Source organism: Triticum urartu, chromosome 7A, assembly GCF_056163025.1.
Source record: "Triticum urartu cultivar PI428250 chromosome 7A, HENAU_Tu73, whole genome shotgun sequence".
Taxonomy (NCBI): domain Eukaryota; kingdom Viridiplantae; phylum Streptophyta; class Magnoliopsida; order Poales; family Poaceae; genus Triticum; species Triticum urartu.
In genome coordinates, this window is record NC_141879.1 from 566,240,904 (window position 1) to 566,258,072 (window position 17,169).

At 49.7% G+C, this 17,169-nt stretch overlaps 2 protein-coding genes across 2 annotated transcripts; both read right to left on the reverse strand.

The window, feature by feature from the left end:
- Nucleotides 1-474: 474 nt before the first annotated feature.
- On the reverse strand, nt 475-1,345 carry LOC147960471 (uncharacterized). Its single transcript, XM_087534787.1, has 3 exons — nt 1,005-1,345; nt 846-919; nt 475-763 (listed from the first exon to the last, which is right to left on the reverse strand). The coding sequence occupies exons 1-3, from the start codon at nt 1,343-1,345 to the stop codon at nt 573-575; spliced, it is 606 nt and encodes a 201-aa protein (XP_087390913.1). The 3' UTR covers nt 475-572.
- A 12,794-nt stretch (nt 1,346-14,139) lies between these two features.
- On the reverse strand, nt 14,140-16,247 carry LOC125524569 (protein NRT1/ PTR FAMILY 8.3). The gene is made up of 4 exons (XM_048689602.2): nt 16,096-16,247; nt 15,913-16,015; nt 15,604-15,821; nt 14,140-15,499 (listed from the first exon to the last, which is right to left on the reverse strand). Exons 1-4 carry the CDS (start codon nt 16,156-16,158, stop codon nt 14,219-14,221), a joined length of 1,665 nt encoding a protein of 554 aa, XP_048545559.1. The 5' UTR covers nt 16,159-16,247; the 3' UTR covers nt 14,140-14,218.
- Between the last annotated feature and the right edge of the window lie 922 nt (nt 16,248-17,169).

A 17,169-nucleotide genomic window follows, 5' to 3' on the forward strand; every position in this document is an offset into this window, starting at 1 on the left:
CAACGGTAGTCTCGGGGACTACACCCAGTGGGTGCACTTAGCGTGCCCCCACTGGTTCAAGTTACACTCGACATGATCTGTTCAGACCAAGTGAGAAAGTTATGATTCTCAGACCATAGCCGACCGCCCGCAGTCAACTACGGTCTCGGGGACTACACCCAGTGAATGCACTCAGCGTGCCCCCACTGGTTCAAAGACTCAATCGACAGAATCTAGTCGACTCAAGAAGCAAAACTATTCAGCAGTACTATTCGGCAATAAATTAAACACCCAGTGGGTGTGCAAATGCAAAAGGCAGACTGATGAAAAGATGCACAAGGGAAATTTTCAGGTAGCATATCCTAACAGAGCAAGCGACAAGCTAAGAGTTCAGTCGGTAATCAACCAACCTGGACGTTGCTCCGGAGAGTTGAGCTGGCGTCATAAGCAGCTTGACTGGCCCCTCGAACCACCTTCATCTGCTCCATCATGATGCATATGGCCTCCTTGGCAGCACCCACTTGGTCCTCCGGGACGCGATACGTAGTGAAGATTGGAGACGGTGTATCGGTTGGGATCTGAGAAGTCGACGTCTAAGGCTGAGCACTCGACAATGGTACGGCAAAAGTCACAGAAGCTCGGTTGGCATCGCCGGTCTCCTGGATCACTGGCTCCGTCACTAGTGTCGACTGGGGCACCTTGCCAGTTGATGTCTTCTTACTCCTCCTGGGCCTCAGCGGCACATCCTCATCGTCATCTGGAAGATCAATGACATTGGGAGGAGCTGCAAAAAAGAATTAACCATAAAAATTCAGTCGATCAACAAAATGGCTGAGAAAGCAAAGACAAGTTTGCAAAAGTCATACCCGGGTTAGAAGTGACCGCGTCTTCCACATCCTCGTCATCATCCCTGTAAGCAGAAGTCCCAGAGGTAGCAGCTCTGCAAGTTTCAAGATTCACTCGGACAAATGAGAAAGAGTCGATAGCACAAGTCCCTGGTCAAAAAGTGGGGGCAAGACACTTGCGCAGAAGTGACGGGGACGTCGATCTTGATCTTGGGCAGGGTCTTCCGAGGCTTTGGTTCTGCAACTTTTGGCTGCTTTGGAGCCTTCTCAGTCGGCACAGGCGAAGAGGTCCGAGTGCGCTTCGAAGTCTGTCCGGTCGGCTTAGCTACTTCGCCGTGGATACTTGATGGGTCGTGCTTATGTTTGGAACGCTTTTCGTTGCAAGGTGGTGACTCGACTTCTTCACCATTGCTTGAGTCCTCGCTTTCCTCCTCCTCTTCTCCTCCATCAGACTGACAATCCATGCTTTCGCCTCCGCTTTCTTCTCCTTCCTGGTACTGCTCTTGCTCCCTGTTCGTCATTGAGTACGGCTCCGTATAAACCTGTGAAGCAAAAGAGGTGACCAAAGGGTGGTCGACTCAGTAAACAAATGCAAGTCAGAATGAAAAACACTCGGAGATAAGGGACAAACCTTGTCTGGTTGGTTGTTGGTGTCGAATGGTAAAACTCTTCGGGACCCCCTGGGGTTATCCTTGTTCCCTATCATGCTTTGCACCCACTGTGCCACCGACTTCTCATCAACGTCCTCTGGGTGGATCCAAGTGGAATCTTCAATCCCCGAGTACATCCACATGGAGTGATCACGAGCCTGGAGGGGTTGAATACGTCGACTGAGGAATACCTCGAGCAGATCCATACCAGTCACACCCTCATGGATCGGCTGAACTACTCGCTCCATCAACATGGACACCTCCACCTTCTCTGCTGGAGTCACTCTCAAGGAAGTAGGTTTCTGGACTCGCGCTAAGGAAAAGGGGGGAGACCAGTCGAATGACCAGGGGTCGACTTGTCTTTGCAATAAAACCAAGTCGACTGCCACCCTCTAACCGAGTCAGGGAGAGTCATCGCAGGAAAAGCACTCTTCCCCCTCATCTGGATACCTAAGCCCCCACACATCTGGATCACCTGTGTTTTCTCATCACTCGGGCTAGCCTTTTTCATAGTCTGTGAGCGGCATGTGAAGATGTGTTTAAACAAACCCTAGTGCGGTCGGCAGCCCAGGAAATTCTTGCACAAGGAGACATAGGCCGCAAGGTACGTGATAGTGTTGGGAGAGAAATGGTGGAGTTGGGCTCCGAAGAAGTTCAGGAATGCACGGAAAAAGGGATGTGGGGGCAAAGAAAAACCATGGTCGACGTGAGTGGCGAGTAAGACACACTCACCCTCCTGAGGCTGTGGCTTAGTTTCATCCCGTGGGAGCCTCCAGGAATCATGCTCAATCAGCCCCCTCTTGGCCAGGTCTTGCAAGTCATCCAGCACGCTTGTGGATCGGATCCAATCGCCCTGAACCCAACCGCGTGGCAAGCCAGATCTCGACGACGGCCCGCTCCTGGTGGTCTTCTTGCCCTTCCCCTTTGCCGCTCCCTTCTTTGTGCGCTCCAGCGCCGCCATCTTGTCCTTCACCATCACAGCAAGGGGCGCACGGGCGGGAGGCGGCATCGAGAGCGAAAGCGGTAACGGTGGAGAAGGAGAGGAGGAAGAAGGAGAAATTGAGGCGCACTGTGCAAAATTCCCCAACCCAACGTCTTATATGGAGTCATTTCCGAGTGACTGACGACTGGGCCCGGGCAATCATGTCAAATACCGCAACTGTTGCTCGCTCGGTACGTGGCGAAAAAGGTGGCGCGGTGATCGAGGCGCCCCTGCCTAATCCATCCCGATTAATGCGGCCTCCTCCGCCCCGCGCGCTTCCCAAAATTTCGAATCCCGCAAGATCCGGGAACTGCAGAGCAACCTGTCAGACTGAAGATTTCTTTCATATCAACACTCGAAGATTATCAGCAAAAGTTCACTCGACTACTTTAGAATGGATCAAGGCGACTAAAAATGAAGTCAAAGTTGTCGCATAACTCATCAGTCTAAGGAAAATACTTCCACGGCATGTAACAGAGTCGGGACCAACTTCCACTCCTTTTTCCACTCGAACCCTGAACCATTCGGAGGCTAATGACGATGACATGTACCTAGGGTAGGGTCATAGGCCTGACCTAGACACCCTCCCCAAGGACATTGGCCTAAAGTCATAAGCATTCGAGGGATACCATCATTCACTCGACCATAAACAGACCACTCGGAAGATTCAAGTTCACTCGACCAAGGAGTACTCACTCGACCGCGACAAGAATCACTCGACATATAGAAGATCTAAAGTCACTCTGTATGGCAACGGTCAGGCGTTACCCTATAGACTTAATAGTCATTCATGTATCTTTATTGTTGGCATTATCAGTAACGGCCACCTTTATGTACCTTAAACCCTGTGTAATTGAGGGCTGGAGGGGTCCGGTGCACTTTATATAAGCCACCCCTCCTCTGGCCAAGGGTTCGCACTCCCTGCACTACTAGGAAAAGGGTTATAGCTAATATGGACATTAATGGCGCACCACCTATATGGTGCGCCACTGCTATATAGCAGTGACGCACCATGTGTAGGTACGCCATTAGTGTCCATATCACTAATGGCGCACCACACCCATGGTGCGCCACTACTAACAATTTTTTTCCAAAACTAGTAATGGCGCACCACACACTCTGTGCGCAACTACTAACATTTCTTTTACTTTTTTTTCAAAACTAGTAGTGGCGCACCAGGGTATAGTGCGCCATTACTATGTCAAACTAAGTAATGGTGCACCTACATAAAGTGCGTCATTACTAAGTTTGACCAAGGTTTAACCAAGTCATACACATAGTAATGGCGCACTTTGTGAAGGTGCGCCATTACTATGTCAACTAGTAATGGCGCACTATCCCCTGGTGCGTCATTGCTAACCAAATGCACCCCTCTGGACCGCCTTTTCAGTTTTAAAAAAAATAAAAGAAAATGATGAAAATGTCAAAAAAATAAAAGAAAATAAGTTTCCCGCGTGATATGTGGTCTAGTTGTTGGGAAAATTTACAAATATGAATTTCGACTTTATTTGCAAAATCTCTCTGAAATTTAGTAAAATGGGCATAACTTTTGGATACGAACTCGGATTAAAAAGTTTTTTATATCGAAAATCATCTACTCGAAAAGTTACATCTGAATTGAATCGGGGGAACGATGTTCAAGATTTTTCAAAATCCCCAAAAACCTAACAGAATAAAAGATACAAGGCTTTTAAGATCTAGAGGGGGGAATGAAAAAAAATCAAACTTACTAGTGACGCACCATTTGCTAGGTGCGCCACTAGTAACAGAAAAAAATGGTTTCAAATTTTGTTTTTGATTTTTTTTCAAAATATGATACGTAATATGACCGGAAGTTTGAAATATTTTTTAAAATTTCATCACACTCATGAACATGAATAAAGTCCTAGACATCAACAAGGTTTAATAGGATTGATATGATAGATATATCAACAAGTGCCTGTTAAGCATATTGACCCGAGATTAAGCCATAGTGACCCGAGATTAAGAAAAAAAATTGAAAAAAAAATTCTGAAAAAAAAATTGAAAAAAAATTACAAAAAATTGTTAGTAATAGCGCACCAGATATGTGGTGCGCCATTACTAAGTCAGATAGTAATGGCGCACCGTTGGACATAGTAATGGCGCACTATGTGGTGCGCCACTATTATCTGGTATACTAATGGCGCACCAGGGGTGCGCCATTAGTACTTGTTACTAGTGACGTGATGATAGTGGCGCACCTATAGTGCGCCATTAATGGCCAAAATAGGTGCGTCACTAACTGGCCTTTTCCTAGTAGTACTGTAACTTCACACATATTCCAATCGACCGAGCCTCCGGGCACCGAGACATAGGGCTGCTACTTCCTCCGCAAAGGGCCTGAACTCGTACATCCTGCGTGCACAATCTCACCGCAGCTAGGATCTTGCCTCTACATTCTTACCCCCCCTACTTTACTGTCAGACTTAGAACCACGACACTGACAACCTCAAGATTATTTGAATTGACAATAACCTTGTTGCAACCGATTGTTTCTGCTAGGCAAAGACCATATCTCAATGCAGTAGCTTCAGCGAATAGCACATAACAAAAGTCAATTTTCCAATTCCTTGCATTTATGAATTTGCCCCTATCATCTCGAATAATTGCACCAGTTGTCCCCTTAAGAAGGTCTTGATCAAACGAAACGTCCACATTGAGCTTCACATGTCCATTAGGATGTAGCATCCATCCTCCGGATTTCCTCTTAGCTTTTGGTTGCGCTGCTGAAGTGTAGTTTGATGTCAAGACTCGGACCGAAGCTGCAATTTGTTTGGCATTTTGAATTGTCTCACCATGGCGGAGCTTCCTTCTCTCCCACCATAGATACCAACAAGTGTGATAGCTATTATTTCATGCACTTTCTTTTGCCCTAGCACAAATGTCTCCTATTCTGGCAACTCCAGGAGATATCCCAGCACACATTCTCCCGCTCTATCAATTAGACATGCATTACTAATAATGCTATCTAGTCCAAGTTCTTTCCAAACTTGCATAACTATTGGACACTTGAACAATGCGTGTAAAGTAGTATCATCCCCTGTTCTCCAAACAGGGCATTGTAGTGATACCTTAACATGTTTGTTTGAAAGATTAACGCCACAAGGTAAAGTTCCATGAAGAGTTTTCCAAAAAAATATTTTTACCTTTGCCGGATAGTCCAAGCTCCAAATTCTTTACCACACACTACCAACCTGCTTGTTCCTTGTCCATTTGGTCGACGCAGGTTGCCCTCGTGATCCCACTCAACATAATATGCTGATTTCACGAAAAATCTGATCTTTTTGTCATACCCGATGCAAAAAAGTCCTCCATGTCATAATCGGGAAGCGGAATTGCTAAGATTTGATGAACATCCACCTACCAGAAGGTTTGCCTCACTAGTTCCTCATCCCACTAGTTAGTACTAGGATCAATCAAGTCCTTTACTTTTGATACGATATGGTTGCCATGTACAGTAACAAATGTTATATTACATGAACCAGGAATCCATGGGTCATCTCATATATTGATTTTCTGTCCATCACCCACTCTTGAGATGCACCCATGTTTCAGAGTGTTCACCCCTGCCATAATACTTTGCCAAGTGAGGGAAGCTCCCATTTTTAATTTAGCATTGAGCGAATCTCCATCAGGAAAATACTCTGCCTTCAGGACAGTACCACACAAAGAATATGGATTATCTATTAACCTCCATGCTTATTTTGCTAGAAGAGCCAAATTAAAACAGTGGATGTCTCTAAACTCCATACCTCCTTTGCACTTCAGCACACACAATTTCCACCATGCCATCCAATGCATTCTCTTTTGGTTGTCACTGTCCCCCTACCAATGGTGCGACATCGAGTCAGATATTCCTTTATAAACTTGTTTAGGAATTTTAAATACTGACATTTCATATGATGGTATAACCTGTGCAACTGACTTGAGAAGGATTTCTTTACCGCCCAATGATAATTGCCTCTCTTTCCAACCATTCACCCTCTGCATGACACGATCAATCAAGTATTGAAAATAGTCTGTTTTATCCATCCCCACTTTATACAGCAATCCCAAATACTCCCTCTATAACTAATATAAGAGCGTTCTAAACGCTCTTATATTAGTTTGTGATCTAAACACTCTTATATTAGTTTACGGAGGGGGTACTTATCATTGAGCGCCTCTGTCGTGATGCAAACCTCGGATGAATTGCCATGACAAATGTTGCTGATCCCAAGCTGGGCATCCATAAAACCCAGTAAGTCTCCAGTCCACACCCGATCATTCATGAACACCACATCAACGAAATTAGCACACTTATAATTCAAAATCACCTTATCAGCATGATTGCAAAACAGAGCAAGTCCACCTGATCTTCCATCACTGCCAACTACATAAGAGCATCTCCAGCCGTTGGCCCCCCCAGGACGCATAAAAATCGCCCCCTGGGGGCGAGCCGGCGATACAATCGGCGCTGGGGGCGGTTTTGCGCCCAGTCGTCGGCCCCAGCTCGCCACCAGGCACCGAAATTGGCCCACTTTGCAGCCCCATTTCAGCGAATAAAGGGCCCATATGGGCGAGAATAGGCCCATATTCGGCGTGGTTCGCCGTGTCTCGGCGTTCAATTATCAACACAATTTTTTCTTACCACATATTTCATCACAGAAAAATCAAATACTTCAACAAAATAGTACAACAACAAATAGTTCAATACAAATTATATAGTTCAACAAATAAAAACTCGTATTTCATCACACGGCGTCCCCCTTGAGCCTCCATAGGTGCTCAATCAGATCTTTCTGCAGTTGATGATGCACCTGTGGGTCTCGGATCTCCTGACGCATACTGAGATAGGCAGTCCAAGTTGGCGGTAGCTGGTGATCAACTTCGGCTAGAGGACCCTGCCTGTAGTATGGTTCAGTGTCAAACACTGGGTCTTCTTGCTCGCTCTTGATGATCATGTTGTGCAAGATGACACAGCAAGTAACAATCTCCCACATTTGATCTTTGGACCACGTCTGAGCGGGGTACCGAACAACAGCAAATCGAGATTGGAGCACACCAAATGCCCGCTCGACATCCTTCCTGCACGCCTCCTGAATCTTCGCAAACCAGGCGTTCTTGCCTCCTGGCACAGGGTTTGAGATGGTCTTCACAAATGTCGACCATCTCGGATAGATGCCATCAGCTAGATAGTACCCCTTGTTGTAGTGCCGCCCATTGATCTCGAAGTTCACCGGAGGAGAATGGCCTTCAAAAAGCTTGGCAAAGACAGGAGAGCACTATAGCACGTTGATGTCATTGTGAGTTCCTGGCATACCAAAGAAGGAGTGCCAAATCCAGAGGTCATGTGTGGCCACCGCCTCAAGCACCACACTGCAACCGCCTTGGGCGCCTTTGTACATCCCCTGCCAAGCAAATGGGCAATTCTTCCATTTCCAATGCATGCAGTCGATGCTTCCAAGCATCCCAGGAAATCCTCTTGCTGCATTCTGTGCTAGGATCCGAGCAGTGTCTTCCGCATTGGGTGTTCTCAAGTATTGCGGTCCAAACACTGCCACCACTGCCCGACAGAACTTGTAGAAACACTCTATGCTGGTGGACTCGGCCATGCGCCCATAGTCGTCGAGTGAATCATCGGGAGCTCCGTATGCAAGCATCCTCATCGCTGTCGTGCACTTCTGGATGGAGGTGAATCCAAGGGCGCCGGTGCAATCCATCTTGCACTTGAAGTAGTTGTCAAACTCCCGGTTGGAATTCACAATCCTGAGGAAGAGCTTTCGGCTCATCCGATAATGGCGCCGAAATGTTTTCTCGCCGTGAAGTGGAGCATCAGCGAAGTAGTCGGAGTAGAGCATGCAGTAGCCTTCGAGACGATGCCGGTTCTTTGCTTTCACCCGCCCCGGCGCCGAGCCACCTCGCCGCGGCTTTTCATTGCTCGCCAGCAGCTGGGCGAGGGCAGCGAGCACCATGAGATGCTCTTCTTCCTGGACGTCGGCCTCAGCTTCCTCCTCCAGCAGCGCGGCAAGCGCTTCCTCGTCATCCGAGTCCATCGCCGAGGCAGGCAAATCGTCGAACACCTTGCACCCGGTGGGCGTGTCCCCGCCGCTAAACTGCCCCTCCGCGGTCGAAAACGGCGGCCGGAAACGCCCAGCTGCTATTGGAGGGGCTGTCGCGGCAAAGCTCTTCTATTTTTCCGGCGTGGAATGGCTATCTAGTGGTGAAAGGCGGTGGGCGGCGCCGAGATATAGCTAATGGCGGCCGAGGGCGCGGGGGGTGGGAGGCGAGTCGGGGAAGAAAACCTTGACTTTTTCCCTGACGACGTTGGCCAGCCGCGCTTTTCCCTTGCGCCGGAGCCCCCAACTGCCCCCAGTGCGCCGGGTTCGGCCTGTGACCGCCGGGCGGAAAAAAGGCCCGAGCCGGCGTTTTTCGGCGTCCTAGGGGCGCGACTGGACCGTTTTTTCGGCGCCGGCACGGCAAAAACGCCTGGGAAGGGCATGTTGGGGACGCGGCTGGAGATGCTCTAAGCACAATCAAACCCCAACTTACTCCTAATTTCATCCGCTTTATTATCATCAAGATGGGATTCCGAGAGGAACACCACCTCCGCTCTCACACGCTCTTGTAGAGACAAGAGGTCCCAAATTGCCGTCATTGAGCATGCACAACAGTTTCAAGAAAGGACTTTCATTGTCGTCGGCAGTCGGTGCAACAAGGAATGTCAAATAAAAAAATCTCGAGGGAAGAACCATTGGAGGACAGCAAACCTTAGCTTCTTTTGCTAGGGGACGACAAGTCTGTAGAGAAAGCCCCTCGTCAGGACCTCAAACAAGCTTCACGCTGGCTAGATTGATTCACCCGGGCACATCACCATACATGCAAAGCCAGCAAAGCTAGCAGGCAACTGGATTGAATTTCCAAACGGTGCATGCACATACACGTGAGCTTGACTTGGGCTAGCATCAACTGGATCGATTCTTCTCGGCGGCTCAGAATAGCCGTCGCACTCGACGGACACTCTTGTAAAGCCAACAGCAGTAGCAGCCGTCGCCGACGGCGACGACGCTGCAACCCTAGATCGCCACCTTTTTCTCTCCTAGCTTTCCTCATTATTTTTGGTGTTCATTGTACTGCAATGATTGAAGATGAATAGATTGAAAGTTTCTCAAAAAAAAGTTATGTCTCCGCATGTCAGCGCCAACATTGGCATCTAGATGATGGCTGCTCGGCGTCCGTGACACATACGTCAACCATTCGCGGGACGGTGGTGCGGCAGTAGTCAGAAGTGATGTGATGGCGTTTCTCTGGCCAGCTAGTTTGTGTGAGTACGCAAGTAGGGTGGTGGACCGTAACCATGGCGACAAACATTCTCTTCGGGTGTAAACACATGATCTTCCCTCTGACTTGATTGGGTGGCGTCGACTGGGTAACGTCGACGTCGACGACTGCACTTTGTTACTTTGTTAAAGGTGTTGGTTCGAACTTCAGGGTGATATTACTTGGTTTGGCATTTGGTTGGACCACCCGGCATAGGCGCGCGACGATGATTCCTTCTTATTTTTTAGAGAAAGGCATGAAGGGCCGACTTCAAATTAATGAAGCCATCAACCGGCTAGGATACAATGGTGCTGGATTACATAGGCAAAGACTTGACCAAAAACTGAAATAAAACATGCACATGTCAGTACGACCAGTGGCAGCAGCAAACAGAGAACCAGCAGAAACAACGATCAAGCCGTCGGAGATATTGTGCAGCCAGAACGACAGAACCAAAGCCACCCGATGACAACAATTGCCGTGGACATGAAGATCCAGACTGCTTGAAGGAAGACGCCGACTCCGCCGCCCGCCACCTGGGGCCACTGCCAGAGGGGAGACCACTATCTCCCCTTCGTCCGGACCATGCCATACTCGCGGATGACCACCACCGGCTGGCGACCAACCAGCAGACAAGGCGAGGAGCCATTGAAAGATGTGGAAGGACCCGCACACTACCTCCAACGCCGGCAACCAGGGGAACCGAGCACCACCGCCGCCACCAACCACCACGCACCAGGACCACAACCCCCAAACCACCCCTTGAATGGCACCTCCAGGGAGAACCAAGACGCCAGAACGCCTCTGCCGTCCAGCCAAAATGCCAAGACTTTCAGCCGGAGAAGTATGGGGAGGAGGGGGCGGACCTGGAAGCTCGACCCGCCCTTAAGAGGGAGAACGGCATCGGAGCACCACCGGCGTCGAGGTCAGCGCGAAATCGGCCAAGGGTTTCCCCAGTTCCAAGGCTCCACCACCCCATCCTCGCCGGCCAGATTTGACTGGCGAGCTATCAAATCGGCGAGAGGAGACCACCGCGAGGGGAAGGGGCCGGGAGGAAGAAGAGACACCCGCCGCAGCAACAATACCTCACCGCTCTCACGCCTCCCATGCAGCCATGAGGGACGGCCAGTACCCGCGCGCGCCATCCACGGGGGAGATCGATGCCACCATCTCCACCCAAGGCCGTTGTCCTAGCTTCCAGAGCCCCTCACACCAGCGCGAGGCAGCAAATCCGCGCCGCCACCTTCACTGGAAGACGCGGCAGCCCGTGGCCTCCTTGGGTGGCGGCGGGGAGGGGGAAGGAGAGAGGAGAGGTGATGGCGGCTAGGGTTTGGGGCCGCTCTCGTGTCGCCCGAGAGGGGTGACGCGAGAGCAGGGGGAAGTCAAGAAGACATGATGATTTTTCTTATAGGCGTTGTCTTGAAGCGCCGCGTCCTTTTGTCTGCTAATATGTTGTCATAGGTTTAGCGGTACGATTTGAAGATGTTGTGACAAGGCATATCTTAGAAATTTTTTTATCTTTGTATTGTGCAAGCTGATTTACTTGACATTTTTTATTAATATAGATAATATTTGGTTCTATGCATCTCTCGATGTAGAAGCCGATGGTATTTCTGTTTGAAGATAAATCTGAGTTGTGTCGAATATTATGTATAAGGTAGGTTATAGTTGGACTTGTAGTTGTATTGTGTTTAGATAGGATATGGAGTCGTGTCTTAATAGGACACTTGTATCCTAGGCCTCTCATATATAGTGGGGCTAGACACACGATGTAACCTATGCCAACATAATAGCACAGGCACGCAAGGGGGAGCCGGCGACGTGTGCTGGCACCCGGGTGGCCGGTGTGCGGTATTGTGACGGTGTCACGGGGAGGAGCGCCCGTAGTCAGGCCCCGCGATGTAGCCATATCGGTGAACCTCGTTAACAAATCTCGGTGTCGTCCTCGGATGATCGACGTTATGCCTTGAATTTATTCTAACAAGTGGTATCAGAGCTATGGTTGAAGAATGAAGGTTTGCGGAGGCGTTGATTCGATTTAGAGGAAGATTTGATGTTTCGATCGATATCATAATGAGAACGGTTGAGATTCGATCGAAAGACGTCAAGGCGCACGGCAACCTACAGAGATCGGATCGGACTTGCAAGCAGGCTAGACGTACGTGCGGCGAAAAATCTTGCGTAGGTCAATCGGGCGAGCGTACAGTAAGCAGCGGCGGCGCGTCGGGCAGGCAGGCAGGGCAGCAGGTCGATCGGTCGATCGGGCACTGGCTGCGGAGGCCCAAAGGCGCGTGCGTGGGCAGCGGCCCAGCCGGCGGAAGCCCCAAGGATGCATGCGGCGAGTCAAGGATCATGCGGTGAGTCCGGTGGTGTACAAGTAGGAAAGAGCAGTTAGATACGTGATTTTTTTTAAGAAAAGAGGACCGAGTCCTCATGTATGCGACGCAATGCAACAGATCGTTTTGAGCAAAAAGGAAAACCATAAAGCGATACGTATCCATTGAAGCTAGCAGGGACATTGACAAAGCAACAGAGAGCATTGGAGATAGAGCCAGGAGCATATCACGTGAAAGACCAAATTTGGTTGGATTTTGCTATTAGTACACGGGGTTGTACCTCTTGAGGTTTTGCTTGTGTACTTGGGGCATTGCGGTGGAAGCTCGGTTATTTTTCACAAGGTCAGTTGTATGAAGAATCATGACGCCATCGGGCATCGGGATTGAGGTGGAGAAGTTCACGGAACTGAAAACCTTGAGTTATGGCAGACAATGATGGAAGATTTGCTGGCACATTGGGGATGCTTGAAGGGGTTGCAGGAAGTCATATCAGCTAAGATGGAATTATCATGTGATGGATGGAAATTCTTGGAAGACGATTTGGGAGTCTCGAGCGTGTCATGTAGTCGGACAAGTTCGGTTGGGTTGGACTGGATAGTCTGACGGATCGACACAAGTCGGTTGGTACAGAAGACGATGGTGGGATCGGCGACAGCGACATAGGAGCGTGATGCTGATGGTGACCGACTTCTGGGGCGTGGAAACACGTGGCGCGGGTCTGAGGGCTCGTGTGACTTCGACAAGACTATGGCGCGGGGTTGATTCAAGGTGATGTACACACAGAGCTTGAAGTCGACGGGGCGCGAGGGTGGACTGATCATCTACCATTGAGTCATGTTGAAGGTGGAGCTGGATTGAGAGGCTACGGTGTAAGGATCCAGAGAATCGAAGCCTATTCAGCAAGGGGGGGAAAGCGAGTGACACGCAATTCAGCCTGGAGCCCGGTGGTCTGATGAAAGCGTGAAACTCGTCATCGGTCGGTGATGATCGGTGGTACTCTACAGTGGGGGTTGAGTGGTGTGGTTTCGCAACCCTTGAGACTCGACCGGGACAGCGGAGGCTCGACGAGGTAATAGCGGCGAGGCGTGCGGTATGCACGGGACATGGAGACGGACCAGGGCTCTGGTGGTCATACATGTGGTGAGACAACTGCGAATTTGACTCGGGATGACTACAAGCAACGGTGAAATTCCTAAAAGTTTCAGACAAACGGTCGAGAAAGAAGCGGTGATGTTGAGTTCAGGTAATTCTTACGTATGACATCTAATATGTGAGTTGTTCACTTTCACGCAGGTCAGTGATCAGTGTGTGATGGCGTTGGACAGATATTCTGGAAGTTGGGAGCACAGACTAGAGTAAAGAGGAACTTAATTTTGCTCGAGCATTGATTATGGTCAAGAAAAGAAAGGACTACAAGTTGTAGGTGGAGTCATATGGAGTCTTTGGAGTAGCAGCGGTGCTCATGGGATAAGCTCAAGTCCAATGTACATGAAAGTTTGATGCATTGACGAACTCAAGGTGGTGGAGAATATTCACCAAGGTGGAGTTTGTTAGAGTTGTGTCGAATATTATGTATAAGGTAGGTTACAGTTGGACTTGTTTTGTGTTTAGATAGGATATGGAGTCGTGTCTTAATAGGACACTTGTATCCTAGGCCTCTCATATATAGCGGGGCTAGACACACGATGTAACCAATGCCAACATAATAGCACAGGCACGCAAGGGGGAGCCGATGACATGTGCCGGCGCCCGGGTGGCCGGTGTGCGGTATTGTGACGGTGTCACGGGGAGGAGCGTCTGTAGTCAGGCCTCGGTGATGTAGCCATATCGATGAACCTCGTTAACAAATCTTGGTGTCGTCCTCGGATAATCGACGGTATGTCTCAGATTTATTCGAACAAAATCACAGTGGACCATCTAGAGTCCAGCATCTAGAAGCAAAATATTTGAGTTTGCACTGAAATCCATTTTCACTTGATACGTCGCCGATCTTTCAAAAAAAAAAACTTCATACGTCGCCAAGAAGCTAAACGGGAACAATATTCTTGTTCAAGTACGATCGATGAAAGATTTTCAAATTAAGAACATTTACAATTGACTGCTATACTAATGCTGATCTATGCTTTTGTATCTGGTCGAGCAGTAGACGAACTGCAACAGGTTGAGCACGCTGAGAGCGGCCATGAACCAGAAGAAGTAGTCAAGGTGGCCTTGGTCGAGATTGTCCGCGATCCACCCGGTGGTCGACGCGACAGCGCCGAGTAGGACAGAGTTGAGGTAGTTACCGCCAGCGATGGCGAGCAGCGCGAGCGCCGCGCCGAGGCTCTTCATGGACCCCGGGGACTGGTCGTAGAAGAACTCGAGCATGCCGATGCTGGCGAACACCTCGGCCGCGCCCAGCACGAAGTAGCACGGCGCCTGCCACATGATGCTCATCGAGGTCGCCGGCGCCGCCAGCCGCCTCGTCTCAATCAACGCAGCGTAAGCCATACCGGCCGCGGAGAGTGCTAGGCCGACGCCAATGCGCTGGAGCTGCGTGAAGCCCCTGTCCTCGCCGGTGACACGCCGGGCGAGCGGCACCAGGACGGCGTCATAAATAGGAACCCAGACGAGGACGCTGATGACGTCGAAGGTAGACAGGGACGCAGGCGGCACAACAAAGGCGCCGACGCGCTTGTCCATTGCCATGCCCTGCTCGATAAGCGTGGACGACATCTGTGCGGTGACCGCGAAGAAGATGAGCAGCGACGCCCAGACGGGGGACATCCGCAGCAGCGTCTTCAGCTCCTCCACCTGCGACACCGTGCAGAGCCGCCACGGGCCCTTCTTCTCCGACGACGGCAGCACGATCGCAGCCTTGTCAAAGAACGTGAATTGACTGGTACGCTCAGCTCTGTCATTTTCGTGCAGGGCCGAGGAATCATCGGGCAGCTCGAGACGACAATTCCTCGTGGCTGCCACAACCACCTGGAAGACCCTCGCCAATGGGCTACCTCCCCGTCCTAGTGGCTTGTACCTGTAAATCCTCCCCCCGGCGACGAACACGGCTAGGCCGAATCCTATGAGGACAGTCGGGATCCCGAACCCGACGGTCCATCCAATGTTGTCCTGCACCCATACGAGCAATGTCGCCGCCAGCAGCGAGCCAATGTTGATCGAGAAGTAGTACCAGTTGAAGAAGGAGCCCTTGGCCACCCGCTCCATTGGGTCGGCGCCGTCGAACTGATCGGCGCCCAAGGCCGCGGCACAGGGCTTGATTCCACCTGTGCCGAGGGCGACAAGGTAGAGCCCCAGGTATACGGCGGCAGGATGGACACCACCACTCTCGTCGGAGGAACGAGGAAGGAGAAACGGAAGCGCCGCCGATGATGTCACGATGAGCATCCCCTGGCACAAGACAAATTTTCAGAGATATTGCACATGGTCAATGAAAATTTGCAGAAATGCGGCACACCATTTTACAGTAAATTCAGAAACGTTGTCTCGCTTACAACGATGTAAACCGACAGGAAAACTGCAATTGTGGTGTATCTTCCCCAGTAAGAGTCGGCCAAGAAGGCTCCGATGACCGGCGTGAGGAAGCAGCTGCCGATCCAAGTCGACACGTTCCTCGCAGCGTCGACGTTGCTCTCATGGAGCACCGTCGTAAGGTAGGTGACCAAGTTCTTGGCGACGGCGAAGAAGCACATGCATTCGCTGAATTCGGCGCCTGATTTACGTCCAAGGCATAACACGTTATTACTTCTGTAGGGAAAATGTAGAGCCTGAAGCACATGCTCTTAGTAAGCTTTCTGCAGTACCTAGAATGAAGAAGCATGCTCTCCAGTTGCCAGTGCTCTGCTTGAGAGCAGGCTGTCTGTAGATATCAACCGTTCCATCACTTGTATAACTTGAGCTTTCGTCCTGAACACCAATGCGGTCCACATGCTATGCATCACATATGGAAATTCAAAATTTTAGCATTATACAGCACGGAGGATCACCTGTGTCTGTGCAGGCCGGCGATGGCGGTTCAGCAGTGGCCTCTCCTCATCTGCTGCTTCCATTTGACACTCGATGCAGTATTCTCAAGACTATTTGTGAAGTATTCTTAGGAAGTTCCTGAGGAGAACTCTGTGTACACCGGCGTACCAATAGCTTGGCTATATAGAAGCAAGTGTAGCGTAGAATGACGTGAGAAAACAAAAAAGAAAGGAAAACTCAGTCAGGATAAGCAAAAAAAATGTTGTAATTGTCTGCACGTTTGTCCATTTGATTGAGGTTGACTCCACGACACAATCCAGGCATCACTGCCCGTTTCTTGCAAGCAGCGCGTAATATTAATTTGGTCGGCGACGCGGGCGATGAACAAGTCTACGGATAACAGGAGAGCAAGCTGACTTTTTATTCATTTCCATGTTGTCCTGAGCTCAACTGATTGGGCAAATGTGCTGCCGTATAAGCAAGGGGGTTCCTTCTACTAATGGACTAGCATCGTGTGCTCAGACTGTGATCTCTTGCTTGGACTTTGAGGTCTCGTAAATATGCAAGCATAGTTCTGTCTGTGCCGAGCGAAGCTCAAGTTTGCTCCGTTCCCTTGAGAGAAACAAAGCCTAGCGAGGCAAAGGATATACTCCTACATTATTCTCCAACAAATTAACAGAGAGTGAGAGAGACCTGAGTGAGGGAGACTTCTACTCTCCTCTCCTCGAGGAGGGAGACGAATGCGGCAGCAGATTCGTATCTCCAAACTGGAGTATAAACTAAGCTAAGCTCACTGTCGTCACTTTCCAACAGTTCTCAATCAAATGTTTCCGCGCTGCATTGGTGCGGTAGAGTATTTCAGATCGGTTTGGTGGATTCCCGGCAACGTCGTCTCTAAGACAGAGTAACTCTACCTGTTGGGGGTTCCCGGCAACGTCGTCTCTACTGCAGTCTAGTCCCTCCTCTTCTAATATAAGATCGTTTTGCAAGCTGAATCTTATATTATAGGACGGAGGAAGTAATTCTGTAAAGAATCCCAGACTCCATCCTCTCATAATATATAAGATTGTTTTGCAACTTGAATCTTATATTAT

Bases quoted from the DNA above. Each gene is read 5' to 3' on its own strand.
- LOC147960471 (XM_087534787.1), bottom strand. From the start codon at position 1,345: ATGACGAACAGGGAGCAAGAGCAGTACCAGGAAGGAGAAGAAAGCGGA. The intron at 920-1,004 runs GCAAGTGTCTTG...TGAAACTTGCAG, and splicing joins GACGTCCCCGTCACTTCTGC to AGCTGCTACCTCTGGGACTT. The intron at 764-845 runs GTATGACTTTTG...TCTTTTTTGCAG, and splicing joins CGCGGTCACTTCTAACCCGG to CTCCTCCCAATGTCATTGAT.
- LOC125524569 (XM_048689602.2), bottom strand. From the start codon at position 16,158: ATGGAAGCAGCAGATGAGGAGAGGCCACTGCTGAACCGCCATCGCCGG. The intron at 16,016-16,095 runs GTGATCCTCCGT...ATTGGTGTTCAG, and splicing joins GCCGGCCTGCACAGACACAG to GACGAAAGCTCAAGTTATAC. The intron at 15,500-15,603 runs GTAAGCGAGACA...GTCTTGTGCCAG, and splicing joins TCCTGTCGGTTTACATCGTT to GGGATGCTCATCGTGACATC.